General features: G+C 46.4%; 1 protein-coding gene across 1 annotated transcript; it reads left to right on the forward strand.

Annotated features, from left to right (window-relative positions):
• Nucleotides 1–21,483, forward strand: LOC125122468 (1,25-dihydroxyvitamin D(3) 24-hydroxylase, mitochondrial). The gene is made up of 12 exons (XM_047770825.1): nucleotides 1–914; nucleotides 1,134–1,324; nucleotides 2,539–2,632; nucleotides 4,708–4,804; nucleotides 7,453–7,544; nucleotides 8,486–8,597; nucleotides 10,482–10,627; nucleotides 14,532–14,698; nucleotides 15,746–15,824; nucleotides 16,299–16,496; nucleotides 16,591–16,711; nucleotides 19,758–21,483. Exons 1-11 carry the CDS (start codon nucleotides 657–659, stop codon nucleotides 16,699–16,701), a joined length of 1,545 nt encoding a protein of 514 aa, XP_047626781.1. The 5' UTR covers nucleotides 1–656; the 3' UTR covers nucleotides 16,702–16,711; nucleotides 19,758–21,483.
• Nucleotides 21,484–22,247: the final 764 nt, after the last annotated feature.

Below are 22,247 nucleotides of genomic sequence, written 5' to 3' on the forward strand. Positions count from 1 at the left end.
GCGTGCCTTCCCCGGGGTTATCTCCGGGGTGGAGTCCGCGGCGTTCCCGCCGGGAGAGCGGCGCACCGGTCACCCGAGGCCTGGGCGCCCTCGCTCACCTCGCTGACTCCATCCTATCCCCCGCCCCGGGTCCTGCGTCCCTCCAGGCCTGGCCAGCCGCAACCCACTCCGCCCCACTTAGCGTGCTCATTGGCCACCCAGGGCCTGCCCTGACTCCATAAATACATGGTCCCCGGCATGGAGCAGGGAGAGGGACAGGAGGAAAGCGCGGCGCCGGCAGCATCTCCTCTACCCTCTTAGACGCCTCCACTTCGCGGCTCCAGATTTGGAAGTCAGACTTGCAACCTACAGGCGGACTCGCCTCCTTTCCTTTCCTCTTCCAAGAGACATCCGACTCCCTGGGGCGCTCCTCAGCCCCCGGGGCCAGCGCTCGGCGAGCATCGCTCCGTGAGGCCGCCGCGCGGTGCAGCGTTGAGCATCCTCGCCGAGGTCCTCTTTGCTGTCTGTCCCTCTTCTGCCCTCTCCATCACACCTGCTGCCCCTTTGGCCTCTCTTTCCCAGAACTGTCAAGCCCCCAAAGCTCGCCGGGCTCCTTTTTAGCAACCTCACTCTTCCCAGACCCTGCACGATCCCTAGCGCCTGGTCTACCTGCTGCCATGAGCTCCCCCATCAGCAAGAGCGGCTCCCTTGCAGCTTTACTACAGCAGCTGCGCAGCCTGGGGCAGCCCCCCAGACCCGTGACCTCTACGGCTTGCGCGCCCCGACGGTCGAAGGAGGTGCCTCTCTGCCCAATGGAGCAACCCGGCGAGACGCAAGACGCGGCCGCCCTGCCGGGTCCCACCAGGTGGCCACTGCTGGGCAGCCTGCTGGAGATTCTCTGGAAAGGGGGGCTCAAGAAACAGCACGATACGCTGGTAAATGCCTCGTCGCACCCCAAGTCCCTCCCGCTCCCTGCCTTGTTCTCCACATCCTCCCCGAAGCGTGGGGCTGGGGCGCGCGGTGCGCGGTGCGCTCAGGGGTCCCAGCTCCAGCGGTCCCCGGCCCCCCGGGAGGAAGGAGGCGGGAGGAGGGAGAAGCGCTCTCCTGACCGCAGGGGATGCGCCCTGACCTCGCACCTGCCCGGTTCGCTGCAGGCGGAGTACCACAGGAAGTATGGCAAGATTTTCCGCATGAAGTTGGGTTCCTTCGACTCCGTGCACCTGGGCTCGCCATGCCTGCTGGAAGCGCTCTACCGCACCGAGAGTGCGCACCCCCAGCGGCTGGAGATCAAACCGTGGAAGGCCTATCGCGACTATCGCGAGGAGGGCTATGGGCTGCTGATCCTGTGAGTCCAAGAGGCAGGATGGGGGCTGATTGGAAATTGCGCTTGAAAATGGGGAAGGGGCCGGGAATTAGGGTTCTCTGGAGTTGAGCTCTTGTGATGCAGGCGACCGCAGAAGCCACTACCTGCTGTTGTCATGGGCTCTTGCATGGACTAGAGGGGGTTCAGGAATAGCTGTGTTGCGCATCCAACACTTGTTTTCTCTCCCTGGCATCTGGACTGGGCCAGGCCTTTCCATCAAAACGCAATAAAATAAAATAAAAATTATTACAAATTGTGGTGTCCAGACTCTTGGCAGGATGAAGTTCTGAAGGTAACATGCCAGGCAAACGTGTTATACACACAAAATTAACCCTTAAACTTCTGTGAACCCCTCTTGGAAGTTCAAATGCCAGATGTTAACTCCTTTTGCTTTTGACAAGGACCTTCCCTTGTAAAGGAGACTGGGGGAGTTAGGATATAGACCACCTTGGGAAGCTGGCATGAGATGGGGTGTGGTGGAGGTTACATTTCAGGAGGGAGAAATCCTATGATAGGATATGATTCCTTGGCGTCTCGATTGTTAGCATGGAACAAGCTAGCACTTTTTACCCCCAAGTTGTAATGCCTAAGAGCTGTATTTTTCAGGATGTAATTATTAGAATTAAATATCGTATTAAGGCATGGTGCATCACGGTCTGTGTTGTCAGCTCTAGGGCAAGTGCAAAAGGATTCATGATGAGAACGGGCTTTTTACAATTCCAGTGAATCTCTGATCATATGTTACTGGAAGACAACGGCAAAATTCTAAATTCGATGTTCTGTGAATGTGCCTTTCAACCCAATTCAATAGATTGAAAGATGAAAGGTTTTTTTTTCCCTCAAACTGATCTGAGTGGCTGGGGAGGTAGGTGTTCAGATGCCCACTCTTACTGCTGGGATCTGAGGCCACTGGCCTCCCCATCCAACCCCAGTAAGTGCACCTGAAAAGCCCTGAACCCAAATTATCCGGGCTTCACTTTTCTGGTGCAATCTTAGGCTGGAAGAAAAGGTGCTTATTCATCGTATTGTCAAACCAACCCCAAATATTCCAATGCTAATCATCTCTGGGCATTTCTTGGCTTGATTCTGTGTTCATTTGATTATATACTTTATGCAGTCGCGGAGCTGGCGGTCCCTCTGCTTCTTCATTCTTTTCCTTTCCGTTTGTTCTAAATATACTTCTGCTTCTCTCCCAGGGAAGGAGAAGACTGGCAGAGGGTCAGGAGTGCCTTTCAAAAGAAACTAATGAAACCCATGGAAGTTATGAAGCTGGACAACAAAATCAATGAGGTTTGCAGACGGGGGTTAGCTTTCCCGGTTCTCTTGGGGATGGAGGGATGTTAGTGGCGCCTCAAGTCACAGCGACAAAGTACAGGGAAAAAAGCAGGCATTTTGGGTGATTCAGAAGCTTTTCTCTTCTCATTCCTCTCCACATCCTCCTCGCCCAAACCCTTATTCCTCCCTGTTTTTTTTTTTTTTTTTGTTTGTTTGTTTGTTTTTGGCTTTTGTCCTTTTAGGGCCGCACCCACGGCATATGGAGGTTCCCAGGTTAGGGGTCTAATTGGAGCTGTAGTCGCCTGCCTACGCCACAGCCACAGCAACACTGGATCCTTAACCCATGGAGCAAGGTCAGGGATCGAACCTGCAACCTCATGGTTTCTAGTTGGATTCATTTCTGCTGCACCATGACGGGAACTCCCCCTCCCTCCTTTGCTTTCTGTTAAAGTAATATCACGATGAGTCTAGGAGCCTAGACTTTGACATTCTGCAACCTTGGATTTGAACATCTGCTTCCCACCCCTTAGCTATGGAATGTGACTATCATTTAACTCTCTCAGTTTTCCAGTCTCTAAACTACACGTAACCATTCCCACTCCCTAGGTTTACTATGAGGATTAAATGAGATAATGAGATAAAAATTCCTCACTGCTGACATTAGAGCTGGGTTTTGCAGGATGAGTAGGAGTGTGCAAGCCAGAGAAGGTAGAGAAAGGCATTCAGGTAGAGAGATTAGCCTGCTGAAAATATGGAGGCATGAGATGGTGTGTTCAGAGAACAGTACGTTCAGTGCAGATGAACTAAAGCTTTGTCTGAAATGGTGCAGGGCAGAGTGCAGGTCTTGATAATATTTTTGTGCCATGCAAGGTACTTAGGCATTATCCCTTAGCCAGCAGGGGACCAAAGGGGGAGAGATTTAGGCTTATGGTGACCTTTTTTTCCTTCCGTTCACTCTGGCTGTTTATTTTGAACTGGTCCCACATGGGATCTTATAGGTGAAAGACTGCAAACCGAGAAGCCTCCAAGGGCCAGGTGATTCATATAAATGTATAAGGCAGGCCCAGTAAGGAGTTTAGCAAACAGAACTCTTTCCAGAGGGGATAGCTGCCCAGGTCTGGCCAATGCTTGCCACGTGGCAATGCAGACCCAGTGTCCACAGACCTAGTAAGTATTACTAGGTTGATGACTAGTGGAAAAGCCATGTGTTCATGTGACATCTCTGGCTTTTTTTGGATGGTAACAAATTCAAAGTGCTTTTCAATGTGCTGTGTGGACAAATTAACATGCCCATTAGTTCCATCGGAGAATTCTGTGGTCCCATATACCCTGGTCTAGACCCCGGCATGGCCCCTTATCTGTGATGTGTCCAAGAGAGAGAGCGCCTTCGTCACTCTGTGAGCCTCAGTGTTTTCACCTGTTACCCAGGAAATGGGGAAAATGACAGAGCTCTTGACCTCCCTAGGTTGTTTCTAGGATCAGCTAAGGTAATACACTTCTGACAGCGCTTGGTTCTACACCAACCTCATTAAATGCAAAGCATTCATCATCTAAAACCCTGATGGTGGAAACTAGGGACCTTACAAGACCTGCCCAAGGTGACAGAGCTCTTTAGTGAAGGAGCTTGCGTCCAGAATTTACAGGTTTCCCGGCTCTCAGCTCAGCACCCTTCATACCACACTAACCAAGAAGGAAATGTTTGCCGGCCCAGCTGTGGAGGTGGCAAGTCTCAAGACGGCCAGAGGCCTTGAGATGTTGTGCCCACGGGGACCCTGGCTGGTTCCCGCTTTGTGGTTTAGTCTCCATTCTGATTAGAAGAAATGTTTTCCTTTTCTTAAATTTAGATCAAAAGCTGAAACTTAAGCTTCAGGGAGGCTGCTGGGAGAGCTCAGGAAGTAACCCAGGACAAGGGTGGTGGGGCAGAGATGAACTCCCAAGTGCAAATATATAATTAGTGATGATTCAGAATGAATAACCTTATGGGCAGTGAATGTACAAAGTAGCAAAACCTGCAGCCAGCTTACTGAGCTTGGAATTTGTGTTTTCCTTCAGTGACCGACGGGGGTCTTTTGTGATTTTTTTCTTTTAAGGTCTTGGCTGATTTTATGAGTAGAATAGATGAGCTCTGTGACGAGAGAGGCTGCATTGAAGACTTATACAGCGAGCTGAACAAATGGTCATTCGAAAGTAAGTTGCCCTTACCATTTTGGTCATTTGATTTTGAAGGGATTTTGCAAACAATTGTGGCTCTGTCCACAGCTCCTCAGTAATCATATACTATTGTTGACCAGGAAAGGCCATTGCAGCCCTCTTAATGCTTTCAGGTACTTGAGTGATGCTTTACACTCTGGATTGTTTATGTAGGCATTCAACAAACATTGATTGAATACCTGCTATGTGCCAGGCACCGTGCTGGGGACACAGCAGTGAAGGTAACAGGCAACATCCTTGATCGCATGGAGCTCAGATGGGGTGACAACCAATAAATAAATATGTTTTAACATACACTCTGGCAAAGAGTAAGGGAGTCATGAAAGGAGATAGGTTCCCAGATGAGAGACCTTTGCTTGGGAAGGAGACACTTGAGGTGAGGCCTAAGGAAGGCAAGGAGCAAGCCACCCAGTATTTGTGGGAAGGCTGGACAGAGACAGGAAGTGCAAATGCCCTGGGGTAGAAGCTTGAAGGATGCCTCTGACGAACTCCAAGGATGCTGTGTGAGTGGATTATAAGGAGAGGGGGAAGAGGAGGTGAGAAAGATTAAGCCAAGGCCTGAAGGTCCCTGTAGGAACTTTTACTTCGAGTCAGATGTTGAACCATGGAAGATTCCAAAGAGAAGGGAGCTTAATCGCTGTCCTTAAGGACCACGCTGGGCACAGAAAACAGCCCTGCCTTGATGTGCTCGCCGCCCAGTGGGGATGGAGGCAGGGGAACAGGGCAGTTTCAGTAGAATAGTGAGCACTTGACTCCTGGGGTCCAAGGCTGGGGGAGAACCTGGGAGGGCTGCTTAGCTGAGCGCAGTCAGCAGCTGCTCCAGGGAGGGGGGACCCTCTCAGCCAAGAGCTCAAGGACGAGTAGGAGTTTGCCAGGTGAAAGCGAAAGAAGGCAGAATGTTCCAGGCAGAAGGAACAGATGTTGAGTGCCAAGAAGGGAGTTTGAATGACTGGAGCATGTCATGGGCAGAGGATGGCCAAGGCTTATCAATCAGTGTTGACCAGGGAGGACCGATAGCTTTGAGCCCAGAGTCCCTGCTTTTAGCAGGAAGGTGGCCTGGGCTGATTCGCAGGAAGAATCTCACTTGGCTGCTCATGTGAGGGATTGGAGAGGGTGCCCCAGGACTGAGGCTCCTGTTCTGACCTGTCTCCCCATCAGATCAACCTCTTTTAAAGCCATGGACACATTAAGCGTTCCTGTCATGGCTCAGTAGAGACGAATCAGACTAGCATCCATGAGGAGGCAGGTTCGATCCCTGGCCTTGCTTAGAGGGCTAAGGATCTGGTGTTGCTGTGAGCTGTGGTGTAGGCCAGCAGTTACAGTTCCAATTCACCTCCTAGCCTGGGAACTTCCATATGCCGCAGGTGCGGCCCTAAAAAAAAAAAAAGTTGTGGACACATTACACATTTAACATTGAAAGTTGGCACCTTAGAAAGCTCCATGCCAATAAGAAATCCACAGAAGGTGTCAAGGGAAAAAGAGCAAAAACAAGGAATGATTATAGAGGAGAAAGAAAAGTCTGTGTTTCGGAAATTGTCCACTGGAAATACCCAAATTAAGGAGTATCAAATGCATTCCTTTGCAAGTCAAAGAAAACCTGACCATGGCGGTTTGCAAATTACTGTCCAGCATCACGAAAAGTCTCGAGGAAGCCAATCCACAGCTGGTACTCAGTGAGGTCCCTGGGGACCTGAGCCTGTTGCCTCTTCCTCCTCATCCACCCTGGCCTCACCTCTGCCTCTGCGTCCTAGGCAAAAGCACGAAGGGAAGAGGGAAGAGCTAAGCCAGCTGTGCTTCTCTCCTTTATCAAGAAAGCCAAAATGTTTTCCTTGGGTCTCCTTGGCCAGATGTAGGTCCTGTGGCTCTTCCGGCTGCTACAGGAAGCCTGGAAAATCGAGGAACAGAACTGTCTTAGATTAACCCTGATTTATTGCCTCTGGATTGATACACTGACCACCTAAATAAAAGCAGGGTTCTCCTAGGGAAGAAATGGGAGCGAGTGAGTATTGGGGAGGCCATTAACAATGTGTGACACCCAGGGTAAACTCTGAGAAAAGCACCACATTGCCGGAGAGGTTCATTCATGTATAAAAATGGCTGCATCTTCACAGTGCCTTTTCTTTCTTTCCTTCTTTCTTTCTTTCTTCCTCTTGTGTGTGTGTGTGTGTGTGTGTGTGTGTGTGTGTGTGTGTGTGTGTGTGTGTTAGGGCTGCACCCTTGGAGGCATATGGAGTTTCCCAGGCTAGGGGTCAAATCAGAGCTGTAGCCACTGGCCTACGCCAAGGCCATGCCAGATCCGAGCTGTGTCTTTGAGCTACACCACAGCCCATGGCCACACCGGATCCTTCACCCACTGAGTGAGGCCAGGGATCGAACCTGCATCCTCATGGATACTCGTCAGATTTATTTCCGCTAAACACGATGGGAACACCAACAGTGTCTCTTCTGATCAGGAGGCTCTGAGTCATTGGACCTGGAGATCGTTTCTTGCAGATGTTTGCTTTTTCTCTGTTCTACGAAAAGACCTTACTTTTATGAAACAGACTCAAGCCTTTCGCAGCCAGCTGATCATAGACTCCGATGCTGCTGTGTATGGTAACAGTGCGTCTTATTTTCAATGACAGGCATCTGCCTTGTGCTCTATGAGAAGAGATTTGGGCTCCTTCAGAAGAATGCAGGGGAGGAAGCCTTGAACTTCATCACGGCCATCAAAACAGTAAGGGTCTCCTTGTTCCCAAAGAGCGGTTTTCCTTACTAAGCATTTACAGAACTTAACAAACGTGCAGCACAGTGTCCCCACAAATGCCACCCACACGTATTTTTCTTACAATAGTTAAATGTTCAATTTTAACGTGTGTTTTCATGGATGAAAGCATCTGTGCACTTATAATAGAGAAGCATGTTAAATCATGGTCAGACAAGGTGAAAGTATTTTCTATTAAAGGTCAGTTGATTAAAATACTGTTTTTAGGAGTTCCTACTGTGGCGCAACAGGATCAGCAGCGTCTCTGGAGTCCTGGGACCTAGGTTCGATCCCTGGCCCAGCACAGTGGGTTAAGGATCTGGCATTGCCGCAGCTTCAGCAAACACCCGTAGGCTGCGACTTCGACTTGGATCTGATTGCTGCTCTGGGAACTCCCTGTGCCGTGGGGCAGCCAAAACAGAAAAGAAAAGAAAACAAAACTGGTCTCTGAGATTAAAATGGAAAAAAACCTCAAAAAAAAAAAAAAACCCAAAAAACAAAACTATTGTTAAGAGAGTCTAAAAATTTTCATACTAAAAATATCTGGATTGTTTAGGTGGTATGTGGCGATAGCAGACACTGTGAAACTGGTTTTAAGAATGGCCAGGGTTTGGAAATGAAGGGAAATTGAAGTGGACATGAGATTTATAGCATTCCTTTCTTACTTGTTGATGTTGAGATTTTAAGATCAGATTTTTTTATTCAACACCCCCAGTGGAAGAGCACCCCAAAGATGATTATCATACGTCATCGGAGGGTCCGGGAGGGACCTGGAGCCCCGGGGGGAGGGGGGTCCTTGACGTTCCGACCTTTGGGGGGAGCAAAGGGTGCGGTTGTTCCGAAAGCCTCTCTTGCAGAGCAGGAGTCGTCTTTGGGGAGAAAGAAGGGCCGACAGGGCGTTTGTGTCCCCACAGATGATGAGCACGTTCGGGAAGATGATGGTCACCCCGGTCGAGCTGCACAAGAACCTCAACACCAAGGCCTGGCAGGCCCACACGCTGGCCTGGGACACCATCTTCAAATCAGGTAGTGTGGCCGCAGGTGCCCGGCAGCCCTGTTCCCGAGCTGTGCCCGGAAGGTCAGGAGGAGCTTCTGTCCTTGGATGGAGTTGCTCCCCCTGATTCTTTTGGGCTTTGCAGACTCAGGAGTTCAGGGATCGCCCCGTGCAGGGGAATTCTCAGGAAAAGGCAGGAGGCCGTTTTCTGGCATCCTCTTTGGGAACCAGGAGTGGTCGAAAGCAAGAGCCTTGGCGTCAGAGGATCCCAGGTTCAAGTCTCTGCTCTGTCAGTGGGTGTGGTGCCTTGGCCAAATGTGCTATCTAGTCATCCTCCGTTACCTTGTCCTTTAAATGGCTTCATAATAATAATAGGAAGAGGAAGAGGAGGACGTGACTCGATGCTGATGCAACTGGTTTTAGTTTTAAGGTAGATAACATAAAACCTGGCAGAGCACCGTGTCTCAGTGGATCAGAACTATTCCCGCTACAGTATGGATGGAATGTATGTTTTATGAGTGTAAACACACACACACACACTCTCACACTCATGTAATTCTCACCAAAAAACCTATAAGGCAGGTTCAGCTATTGGGCCTGCATGACAGAACTGAAGCACAGAGAAGTTAAGCAACTTTATCAAGATCACACACTCGGGAGACTAAATCACTGAAAAATCATCAAGAATGGAAATGTCCTTTGCATTGAAATGATTAAATTGAACCTAAGGGCAAGGGTAAAGTGCAAGGAGATCAAGGGGTTCTATTTTATTATATCTTTGTTTTTATTTTCATGGATATCCATAGCATTTGAAATAAAATAAAAATGATTCTGACACCTCCCCATAAAAAGTTTACACCCTAGATGATGGCGACGGCAGGGTTTGAGGGCAGGCAGGAGGGCTCCCCCAAGACCAAGACCAAACTCCAGCTGCTCTCCCATGTCTTATCTTCGTTAACCTTGTCATCATGATTATTATTATGTGGTGGCTTTGGCCTGATGGATTGAAGGGAGGGCGATGCATGCCTAGAACGTACTTTACAAACCTTAGCAACGTTTACCATTATTGTCACACGCACGGGCACTATACACGTGTACATGTGTGTGTACACGTGTATGCTTCTGTGTAGTAACAAAGGGGGAGAGTCCTCCCCTCCTCTGTGGCCAAGATTTGAGAGCCAAAGCCCACTCTGCCTGCACGAGTGACCCTATCACCTAGACGCTTGGATCTGGGTCCACACTTTGATTCGGAGAAGGAACCCAGATCCCACCTCTGTCTCACGATGCCCTCTCGAAAGCGCTACACTCTTCCCACTTAACGTGACTGCAGACCAGCCTCAGCATCAGTAGGCAGCTTGTTAGCAATCAGGCTTCCAGACCCACCCCGGCACCTTTGAATCAGAATCTGCATTTTATTTTATTTTTTTGTCTTTTTGCCTTTTCTAGGGCCACTCCTGTGGAGGTTCCCAGGCTAGGGGTCGAATCGGAGCTGTAGCCGCCAACCTACGCCAGAGCCACAGCAACACGGGATCCGAGCTGCGTCTGCAACCTACACCACAGCTCATGGCCACGCCGGATCCTTAACCCACTGAGCAAGGCCAGGGATCGAACTCGCAACCCCTTGGTTCCTAGTCGGATTCCTTAACCACTGAGCCACAATGGGAACTCCAGAATCTGCATTTTACAAAGATGCCCAGGGGATTCGTGAGAAGCCCTGCTCATGTGGGCGGGCACTGGCCCATCCTTGCCCATTAAACGAGGCAGTATTACTGTATGGAACAAATGGTCAAGGTGTGAAATGGTCAGAAAAGGCCCTTTGCGTGCTGCAAGGAGAATAGCACCCAGAATTCCCCTTCGTTCTTTTCCTCATCCTAATTTGCAACTGACTTCCTCTCCCTTTCCCTCTTCCCCAACAGTCAAATCTTGTATCGACCACCGGTTAAAGAAATATTCTGAGCAGCCCAGCGCGGATTTTCTGTGTGATATTTATCACCACAATCAGCTTTCCAAGAAGGAATTGTATGCGTCTGTGACAGAACTCCAGTTGGCTGCGATAGAAACGGTAAGAGTGGCCCCGGCCTTCGTGCACCCCGTCAGTGGGCTGTGAGGTCTTTTCGATGATGCATTTGACGTGGTCATTCAACTCCCCCATTCCACAAGGATTGACTGAGCACTAGCTTCGCAAAAATAAAAAGTCTCCCGTGAGTCTGTGGGGGACCCGGTGCACAGCCTTGGTGCTTAAACACGTGATAGAAAAATTCTTGCAACTATAGCTCTCTGATCCCTGGCCCAGGAACTCCGTATGCCACGGGGCAGTCGAAGAGGAAAAAAAAGAGAGAGAGGGAGGGAGAGAGAAAGAAAAATTCATGTGTTCTAGAGATGTAAAAAAAAATCCAGAGCAGGATATCAGCGCCATGACAAATGTGCAAGCTGCTGCAGGAATTCAGAAACAGGAACAGTTTACACCACAGCAAGGTTGATAATCTAGGTTTTGAACAATTGGATATATTTTGGGTAGTTGTGCATATTAGCCTGAAATGCCACAGTTCGTCGTGGTTGTTATTGAGTCTAAAAATATTGGAATCCTCTCAGCTAGCCCGATAATATTTTTTTCTGCTTAAAACTGTTAGCAGAGGGAGTGTGGGGAAACTTGCATTCAATTTAAATGAACGGCTCATTTTAAATACCACAATTCTGTCTGCAATATCCTTCTCGTAGGTACACAATGTAGCCAAACACCAAGCACAAATGCTGATAAACATTTAGGTGGGTTTCATCACCTTTGGTGCGTTTTTTTTGAGCTCTTATTGAGTGATGAAGTTAATATTCCTCACAGGCCCGACACCTGCTACACCTGTCACCTCGAAGAAGAATGTACACCAGCTCATTTCTGTGCCGTATTTCCCCAGTTCTATAATGTTTCTGGTCTGAACAAAAAATAGGGTTTTCTGCAGCAGGGAATAGAAAGATTCTAACTTCTCCTCATGCTCCAGAAGGCTGTCAAAAGTGGGAATTATGGGAGTTCCCTGGAGGCCTAGTGATTAAGGATCTGGCTTTGTCACTGCTGTGATGAGAGTTTGATCCCTGGCCGGGGAACTTCTGCATGCTGGGGGCACAGCCAAAAAAAACCTGGGAACTTATGTCAACTCATTTACTTATTAAATCCCTGAGCGGCTCCTTAGAGTGATAAAACCAAAGCTTTCCCCCTTATGCTTTTTTTCAATTGGAATGTGGGCTCCATGACAGTGATGACTGGGTTTTGTCCCCTGCCGCATTCCTAGGGTGTAGAATAGCTGTTGGCCCATAGTAGGTGCTCAAGAAATACTTGTTCAATAAATGGAAGAATTTAGGCACTACTGGGTGTCTGCTCTGTGCACTGTTCCAGGTGCTTAAGACAGCATCATGAAACCTCTCCCCCTCATGGAACTTGAATGGTCATGGGGAATAGTCAATGCAATAGAATCATTTCAGACAGTGCTCCAGGACAGGCAGGAAGCTGCCAGGGTGAAGTAATAGAGAGATAGGGGAGGTGGTCCCTTTCTGAGGATGTCATCCTGGAGCTGACCCTGGAATCAGGGGAAGGAGCCAGCCAAGGGAAAATCTGGTGGAAAAGGACTCCATGTAGAGGAAACAGCACATGCAAAGGCCCTGGGGCAGAAAGAGGGGTGGACCGGAGAACGGTACATGTGGTCAGAGTTGACACTGGGGAAGTTGATGGGATCTGTTAACCAGGAGCCTTAGGAAGGTGTTCAGATTTATTACACCTGTGATGGGAAGCTCTTGCTGTGTTTCAAACAAGGGAGTAACTTGATCAAATTGATGCTCTGTAAAGTTGGGCTCTGGCTGGAGGATGCAGGATGAACTGGCAGAGAGAGGAAGGAAGCAGGAAGGCCAGCCATGAGCTATGTCTGCTCCGCAGAGGTCAAGCGGGGATACTTGGTGCCCATGAAGTTTTTCAGGCCACTTCCCCTTCATTCAGCCTCACAGGCCAGGGCCGTCTTACAAGGCTTTGGTGAAAGCTACAGTTATCTGCCTTTTGGAAACTCTGTTTAGTACTTGCGGTAAGGGACCCACTGATACGGTTCAAATCTGTTTCTTTTTTAGTCCTGGCTATTCTGAAAGTCACATTTGGAAAATCAGAGAAATTTGAAAGTGGATCTCATTTGGTGGCTACGCCCTCTTCCTGTTTTGTCAATTGGACTCTTGTAAGAATGACATCCAGGTTTATTTGCAGCTGAGGCTGCCAGCCCTCCGACATGAAGAAGGCTGCTTGGAGGCATCTTCTTCCAAAAATAATAAATACCATGGGCAACAAAGTGTCCTGCACTTTGCTCATTTCTGTGCGTGGCACATAGCACTTAGCAAAAGCGTCTTCATGTCTGCAGAGAGAGGACACAATGACCATTTTGATGGGAATATTTGGCTTACATTAGCCAAAAATAGGCCTAACAAACAAATATATAAGACGACCAGTGGTGAATATCATGAAGCTAAAAGCTGCACTGCTTGTTTCTGCCAATATTTTTTTTTTTAATTCTCCTTGCCTTTGGAAAGGAAATAAAGGATGTCACTTAAAAGACCTTGAGTCAAAAAAAAAAAAAAGTGTAGGAGTTCCTGTCGTGGTGCAGTGGTTAACGAATCTGACTAGGAGCCATGAGGTTGTGCGTTCAATCCCTGGCCTTGCTCAGTGGGTTGGGGATCCAGCGTTGCCGTGAGCTGTGTTGTAGGTCACAGACGTGGCTCGGATCCCGCGTTGCTGTGGCTGTGGTGTAGGCCGGCAGCTACATCTCCGATTGAACCCCTAGCCTGGGAACCTCCATAGGCCATGTGCCGCAGGTGCAGCCCTAGAAAAGACAGAAGAAAAAAAAAAGAGACCATGAGTCTTTGTCAGAAATTATGGCTGTTTCCTTAAAATATTAAACTTGATCCTAGAATTTCTTATTTGGGCAGTGGCCTTCTATCAGGGCTCTTTGCTTGAGCCTGAAACCCTGGGTATAAATAATGCCTTTTTATTTTTGTGGTACCGTCGGAGGGTGTGGCCAAAAAACCCCCACAACTTTCTTTTAAAATCCAGAAATGCAGTTTCTTGTGCATCAGCACTAAAAAAAAATTTTTTTTAACACACTTTTTATCAGCAACTCCTAAGGTCTCCATCTGACTCTCCTGGGTCAATTTTCACATTATCGTTATTTTGTGTGTGTGTGTGTTTTAGGGCCATATCCGAGGCATATGGAGGTTCCCAGGCTAGGGGTCGAATTGGAACTACAGCTGCTGGCCTACACCACAGCCACAGCAACACCAGATCCGAGCATCTGCAACATAACACCACAGCTCACAGCAACGCTGGATCCTTAACCCACTGAGTGAGGCCAGTGATCGAACCCACATCCTCATGGATGCTAGTCGGGTTCATTAACCACTGAGCCACAACGAGAACTCCTAATTTTTTTACATTAAGCCATTTAAACTTATTTTTTATTTTGAGATAATTATAGATTCACATGCAGTTCTTGGGAAAAAATAAAGGTGGATTCCTAGAATCCTTCACCCAGGTTCCCCCCAGTGGTAAAGTCTTGCAAACTATGAAATGTTATCAGGACCTGAAAATTGATATTATTGCAATCGTGGCTATCTGATTTTCGTTTCACTGGTTTTCCATACCCTCCCTTGTGTTAAGTTTTTGTACCAAGGTGTATTTTGTGTCCTAATGCAGCTGAGGATTGAAAGAATTCTACTTTGGTTCCTTCAGGAAAGAAGCTATTATTAATCCATGTGTTTTGTAAACTAAATCTGTCTTTTCATCTATGGTCTTTGTTTGAGGCACAGCCAACAAGGATGAGTGCAAAAGCCTCAATAATGTATATTTGCAGAACAAGGTGGAAGGCACCGCCTTTGGTGTAGATCATACTGGTTTTAAGGCAGTTTCCTGGCAGAAAAACTCAAGTTCATGTCCATTGGGTTTTCAGACAGCAAACAGCTTAATGTGGATCCTCTACAATTTATCCCGTAATCCCCACGTGCAACAAAAGCTTCTGAAGGAAATTCAGAGTGTACTGCCTGAGAATCAGATGCCGCAGGCGGAGGATTTGAGGAATATGCCGTATTTAAAAGCCTGTCTGAAAGAATCCATGAGGTAAGAACACCTGCCGCAGCCAATATGCATATCTCAGAAAGCTGTTCTCTTCAGGACATAATAAGGGGTCCCCCTTCTGCAGACAAGCTCCCATGGTTGATTCATAAACATTTATCAAACTGCGAAAAAAAGGGGGGCCTCAGACCCTATTCTGTTCTTATTATTCATTTCCTGAATCATTTGGGCAGATTCTATTAAATCTGGGAAAGCCATAGTCTTCCCCTTCAAATTGATGATAATTATAATACTCTAATGGGTGCTATAAGCAATAATTAAGATGAGGGGCATGATTGAATGATATGAGATGAAAGCTCAGCAAGGAACCATATTATTATATAAGACAGAGACATCTTTGTTTTTGAGCCTCTATATAAAATGTTCTCTGAGGAATTCCAGTTGTGGTTCAGTGGTAACAAACCTGACTAGTATCCATGAGGATGCAGGATCGATCCCTGGCCTTGCTCAGTGGGTTAAGGATCTGGCATTGTCATGAGCTGTGGTGTAGGCCACAGGTGCGGCTCAGATCTGGCATTGCTGTGGCTGTGGTGTAGGCTGGCAGCTGTAGCTTGCATTTGAACCCTAGCCTGGGAACCTCCATATGCCGCATGTCCGGCCTTAAAAACCAACAAACAAAAAAGTGTTCTTTGACAATCCTTTTTCTGGAAAACAAAACTCACAACATTTTAGGATTAGAAGGGAATGTCTTTGCCTTCATAAAGGGTGGATGGAAGAAACCTAAAGCAAACAACAAGCTTGAGGGCAAAGCTTGAAAAACATACCCATTGGAAGTCTAGGCTGAAACGGCAAAATCACTACCAACAGCTCTGAAGCAAGCTTGTGCTTGGGGATATGAATGACATGATAACACAAGGAGTAAAAGCGAGAGGTGTAAATATTGGGAAGAAAGAGACAGAACTTCTTTCTGAAGAGGTGGGATCATGTTCCCATTATTTATTTAACCAGAAGCAATTGCTTATTTAACCAGAAGCTGCATCCTCCAGAGCCTGGTCGGCGCTCATCTTAACATCCCTGATGTTGTGTTTTCAGGCTTACCCCGAGCGTGCCATTTACCACACGGACTCTTGACAAGGCCGTGGTTCTGGGGGAGTATGCTTTACCCAAAGGAGTAAGTAGCATTTGTACAGTCTGTACCTTACAGAGCTTTGAAAGGTACCCTTTCCACATACCCATCAGATCTCCCTCTACGTTTGTACTGGGAGAGCATTCATTTTGGAAATATGTAGGTTGCAGTGTGTAGTTGATATGTTGCCTAATATAGTATTAGGAATAATGGGGACAGAGAGACTGGATTCAAGTATAGCCTTGAGTGAGTGACATAACCTCCGTGAGCCTCAGCTTTCTTATCTGGAAAATGGGAATATTAATACCACCTACCGCATGGGATTGTGGTGAGAAGGTGATGCAGAATTGTAAAGGTCTTGACCTGCTTATTCCCTGGCACATTTCAAGCACTCAATACATGTTGGCATAAATTGGTGGGTTACTTTCACATGCGTAAGGTGATTGCTGTTGAAAATGTTTGCTAGTCAAACGTTTTCTTCCGCTTACTACGTGCTTTGTGTGTCTGCTATGTTTTTAGACCGTGTTGATGCTAAACACGTATGTGCTGGGAACCAATGAAGAAAATTTTGAAGATTCAAGTCAGTTTAGGCCCGAACGATGGCTTCAAGAGAAGAAAAAGATCAACCCTTTTGCCCATCTTCCGTTTGGCGTTGGGAAGAGAATGTGCATTGGTCGCCGATTAGCCGAGCTGCAGCTCCACTTGGCTCTGTGCTGGGTAAGACCCTGACCAGATCTGTGCTGCTGTGTTCTGGGTTCTTCCTCAAGGTGGGAGAGAAGGAGGAATTCTTTTTTGTTCTTCTGTTTTCTAGATCATCCGCAAATATGCCATCGTAGCCACGGACAGCGAGCCTGTCGGAATGCTTCACCTGGGCATCCTGGTACCCAACCGGCAGCTCCCCATCGCATTCTGCCGGCGATAGGAGGCCTCAGGTGAGCATCTGGGGCACAGAGAATGGCCAAGGGGTGAGCCATGCCTGCAGGTCAGCCATACTCTGCCCACTGCTGACTCACTGGGTGACCTTGAGCAGTTGCTTAGCCTTTCTGCCTTCGTTTTTCTTTTTCCATTTATAAAACGGGGACCAAAATTGCGTCCATCCAGACAATTGATGCGAATGCAAAATACTCAGCCCAGAGCCTGACATCACCTAAGTGCTCCAAATGCAGGCTGCTGTAATGGTTTTTGCTGTCGAGGTTGGGGCAGGGGCAAACTTTTTCTGTAAAGGACCAGTTGGCAAATAAATATTTTAGGCTTTGCAGACCATAAGGTCTCCCTCATGTCCACGTAACTCCACCTGGGTACAGCCTCACACGATTGGCCACTGACTAGGGGTGGCTGTTGTATTAGTTTTCTATTGCTGCCATAACAAATTCCTAAAAAACAACTACTTAGAAATTACTAAAACTTGTGTTAAATGACACATTTATTATCTTAACCATTCAGTAGGTCGGAAATCCAACACCACGCTAGAATCACAGTGTGTCAGTTGTCAGAGCTGTGTTCCTTCCAGGAGCTCTAGGGAAGAGTCTCTTTCCTTGCAAATTTCTCTTGTTGGCAGAAGTTAGTTTCCTATGATTGTAGGACTGAGGTTCCTGTTTTCTTGTGTCCGCTGAGAGCTATTCTCAGCTTCTAGAGGTCTTGGTTCAAGACCTCCTCCTCCATCTTCGAAGCCACCAAAGAGAGTTGAGGTCCTCTCCAGGCTTCAAATCCCACCTCCTCTGTGCATCTCTTGGCCAGGATATCATTCAAAATCATCTCCCCATTTGGAGTATCTGTTGTGGCTCAGCAGAAACGAATCTAACTAGCATCCATGAGGATGCAGGTTCAATCCCTGGTTTTGCCCAGTGGGTTAAGGTTCCGGTGTTGCTGTGAGCTATGGTAGAGGTTGCAGACGTGGCTTGGATCCTGCATGGATCCATAGGCCATTGACTACAGCTCCGATTCGACCCCTAGCCTGGGAACCTCCATATGCTGGGGGTGTGGCCCCGAAAAAAAAGAGAAGAAGAATCTCCCCATCTAAGGTGCAGAAACTCAATCATGCCTGCAACATCCCCTTTGCAATGCAAAGTAACACATTCACAGGTTCTGGGGATTAGGATCCAAGCATATTTTGAGGGCCATGATTCTGTCTACCAAGACTGTGTTCCAATAAAACTTTATTTATAAAAAGAGGAGGTAGCACACGAGCTAATAAAAACATAAAAATCCATGAGGAAATTGACTTTCCCTGCAGCCAGGCCTGACCCCCAGCATCTCTGGGGATTAAGAATGGGAGCTTGGAGAAGACCCAGACCCCAGTCAGGCTGCACTGGGTACTTTAGAGCTGGCTCCAAGTATCCAAAGATAGGAAATTGCCTACAACTGAAATGACCTCCCTTTCTTCCAGTTTAAAACTCCAGTGTCACTGCAAATGGCATTATTTCATTCTTTTTTTATGGCTAAATGTCATACTAAGTGAAGTAACACAGACAAAGACATATCATATGAAATCACTTCTATGTGGAATCTTAAAAAATGATATAAATGAATTTATTTACAAAACAGAAATGGATGCGCAGGCAGAGAAAACAAACATGGTTCCCAAAGGAGAAAGAGGGAGGGATAAATTAGGAGTCTGCGATTAACAGATACACACTGCTGTAATAAAATAAGCAACGGGAGTTCCCATCGTGGCTCAGTGGTTGACGAATCCAACTAGGAATCACGAGGTTGTGGGTTCGATCCCTGGCCTTGCTCAGTGGGTTAAGGATCCGGCGTTGCCATGAGCTGTGGTGCAGGTTGCAGATGCAGCTCGGATCCCGAGTTGCTATGGCTTTGGTGTAGGCCAGTGGCTACAGCTCCGATTAGACCCTGGGATCCTCCATATGCTGCAAGATTGGCCCTAGAAATGACAAAAAGACAAAAACAAACAAACAAAAAAAAAACCAACCAAAATAAAATAAAATAAGCAATGAGGACTTATTGTATAGCACAGGGAACTATATTCAATATCTTGTAATAACATATCGTGAAAAAGAATCAGAAAAGGATATGTACCTATCACATCACTGTGCTGTACCTGAAACTAACACAACATTGTAGAACAACTATACTTTAATTTAAAAAATAATTCAAAAAAAAAAAAAAAAGAGAGGGTAGTTCTTGGGCCACAGGGCCTTGGTTGACAGATCCCTGGCATGTAAGTGTGTGCATTTATCAGCCTGTATTAAATACACAGTAATGGTTTTCTGCAGTGTACCATTCACTGCCTTTTCGGACAATATGGGAATTCTCATGCTACCTTCGTAACTTTTGGCATATCCACATACCAGCTATTTAATTGCTACTAAATTACTTCCTTTAAATTAACAACAATAAAATATACTTTAGCCTTATGCCCAAGCAATAGTTTCCTTGATGAAAATGTATTATTTCGTCATTTCCACTAATCCACAATGAAATGAACTGTTAATTAGTGAAGTCATTAAAAAGGCAGCCTGGGAAATCGCTAATGTCATCTAATGTGGAAATGGGGCATTTCCAACATACAGCTTTATAGAATTACATGTCCCTGGTAAAACTCAATCCCCATCACCTGGCCCTTTCAGCAGCCTTCTCCTAGTATTTGCCTAGAACTAGTTGCTATTTGCTAACCGCACCTTAAGGTGTATTTGCTGATAGGTGGATTATTTCTGGAAACATGCAATGAGAGATGAAATTTTTGAATGAGACCCAATGAATTCCTTCTTGAGTGTCTGGTACCATTAGGCCACTTGTCAAATTCTGAACATCCCAACAGGTTGAATCCTGGAGGATAATAAAGGAATTCCAGCTTCATTTCAAAACTCCTAGTCTTCAGCTGGGACAATGGGCACAGTTCTCCTGGTGAAACACAAGAGCCCAGAGCACTTCTGGTTTTAGCACTTAGTTTTTGCTAAAAATTCCTCTTGTTCAGTTGTACTTTTCTGATGTATAATTGGAATATACATTATTTTCCAGGCATTTTATTACCAAGACCAAGAGCGGCAGTTTTTACCCTCCTGCAAGAATGAAGCTTTTGGCTTCTGCATGACCAGAAAGCAAACATCAAAAATCAGGACCTGAAGCAACGTATACAGAACATTTAGGTTTATACCCTTCCTTCTGTACAATTGTTCCAGAAGCTGTACTGTCCATAGAGATAATGGCATTCATCAAGATTGTATCTGACTCAGGGAAAGTGGATGGAGTGTTGGAATACAAGGCATTCTGCAAGATCCACTGCTGGCTTACACGTAACTGACGTCAGCGCCATCCTGACTTACGCAGAACTGCCTGGTTGACCTTGGTGTCTTCCACGACATAATAGGGACGTGAAAGTCACTAAAGGTTTCTGTCTCTGCCTTACCAGAGTCTCTGCTCGACTCTCCACTTCTTAAAAGTTTACATTTCACAAAGCAAGACCTACTCTAGCTAGATGGTCTGGGACTCAGGATAATACTGGCAATCCATTTATTGTAACTCTTTAATATAATATTTAGGAAATACTGCTTAGTAATGTCAGCAAAACTAAATGTTGGTTAAACTTATCTGATCCCGGGAGTTCCTGTCGTGGCACAGTGGTTAACGAATCCAACTAGGAACCATGAGGTTGCAGGTTCGATCCCTGGCCTTGCTCAGTGGGTTAAGGATCTGGCGTTGCCGTGAGCTGTGGTGTAGGTCACAGATGCGGCTTGGATCCTGCATTGCTGTGGCTCTGGCAAAGGCCAGCAGCTACAGCTCTGATTGGACCCCTAGCCTTGGAACCTCCATGTGCGGTGGGAGCGGCCCTAAAAAGACAAAAAAAAAAAAAAACTTATCCGATCCCTATGAAACTATGTTTTTTCCTATTTTGAAATGGAAACATGATTGGGAAATTAGAGAATGTGTTTACTTCAGGAAGTATTCTGATGACGTCAAAACCTCCCATCTGGAGTTCCCGTTGTGGCACAGGGGAAACCCATCCGACTAGAAACCCTGAGGTTTCAAGTTCCATCCCTGGCTGCACTCAGTGGGTTAAGGATCCGGGGTTGCTGTGACCTGTGGTGTAGGCCAGCAGCTGCAGCTCTGATTCAACCCCTAGCCTGGGAACCTCCACATGCCTCGGGCACAGCCCTAAAAAGCAAAAAACAAAAAAAAAACAAAAAAAAAAACCCACCTCCCACCTAAGATTACCTTAATGATTTACTGTGGCATCATTGTGTTCAAGGATCCTGAAATTCTTTAGCTATGGTATTGAGTCTGTTTAGTCTATGGCATTAAGGAGTGGATCAACCGTTTTTAAATTGTGTGTTGTGTATGTGTATTCTAGTGGCAATTTGTTTATGTCATTTAAATACCATGTATATATGGTATTTGATTTAGGATCTCTGGTTAGGGCAATGTTCTAAAGTTCAGTCACAGCTTAAAAATATTCAGTGGCTTCCCATGCCTTAATTTTCCCAGCTGGTAGTAAAGCAGGCATACATGATAGATGAACTACATAACCCACGTGACATGGTTTGAACTCCTTGGGAAAATATGATTTCATAAATGGGAAATGTGTATAGATTTATGCACTACTTGTAAAACTGTCTTAAAAATCGTGTTTACGTTCAGTTTATTTGCGCATGTTTTTACTACTCATTTTCCTGAAAGCATACTATATATTTCTGTATATTTGATAAGGATTTCCCTTTTAGGTTATATTTCTAGACTACTTCAGAAGTGTACATATATATCTTTATATTTGAATAAATATGTATATATATATATCGCTAAAATAGAAATGTGCTTTCTCCCTGTTGTGAAATTCTTTTTAGTTATAAACCCACGTGTTGTCAGATTTCATCATGTATCTTCTTTGACTTCTCTGAAAGTAAGAATAAAAGTTTTAAAATATGTGACAGATGTTTCCCCTTCACTGCATTTGTTACAACCAACGTTAAAAATTCAAACTTTGGGTGTTCCCGTCGTGCCAGAGCAGAAACAAATCTGACTAGGATCCATGAGGACACAGGTTTGATTCCTGGCTTCACTCTGTGGATTAAGGATCCAGTGTTGCCGTGAGCTGTGGTGTAGGTCGCAGACGCGGCTCAGATCTGGCGTTGCTGTGACTGTGGCATCGGCTGGCAGCTGCAGCACGGATTCGATCCCTAGCCTGGGAACCTCCATATGCTGAGAGTGTAGCCCTAAAAAGACAAAAAAAAACCCAAAAAAACAAACCAAACTTTGTCTCACTGGAACATTTCTCCTGTGGCTATTTTACAATATAATATTACAATATTTTTGGCAGTTTTACCAAAAGATGATCATTTGAAGGGTAAAATAATTTTCCCTTGTTTTCTGCTTTCCTTCTATGTGCACCTCTTCCCCCCCCCCCCCGCCCCCCGCTTCACTCGGGGCCCCTGCAGAAACTGCCAATTGATCTCTATCTTGCTTTTTCCAGACTGTTCTTTGTCCATGGGCCACATTGATCTTTTCAAAACACAA

The sequence above is a fragment of the Phacochoerus africanus genome, chromosome 3, assembly GCF_016906955.1.
Source record: "Phacochoerus africanus isolate WHEZ1 chromosome 3, ROS_Pafr_v1, whole genome shotgun sequence".
NCBI classification, from domain to species: Eukaryota; Metazoa; Chordata; class Mammalia; order Artiodactyla; family Suidae; genus Phacochoerus; species Phacochoerus africanus.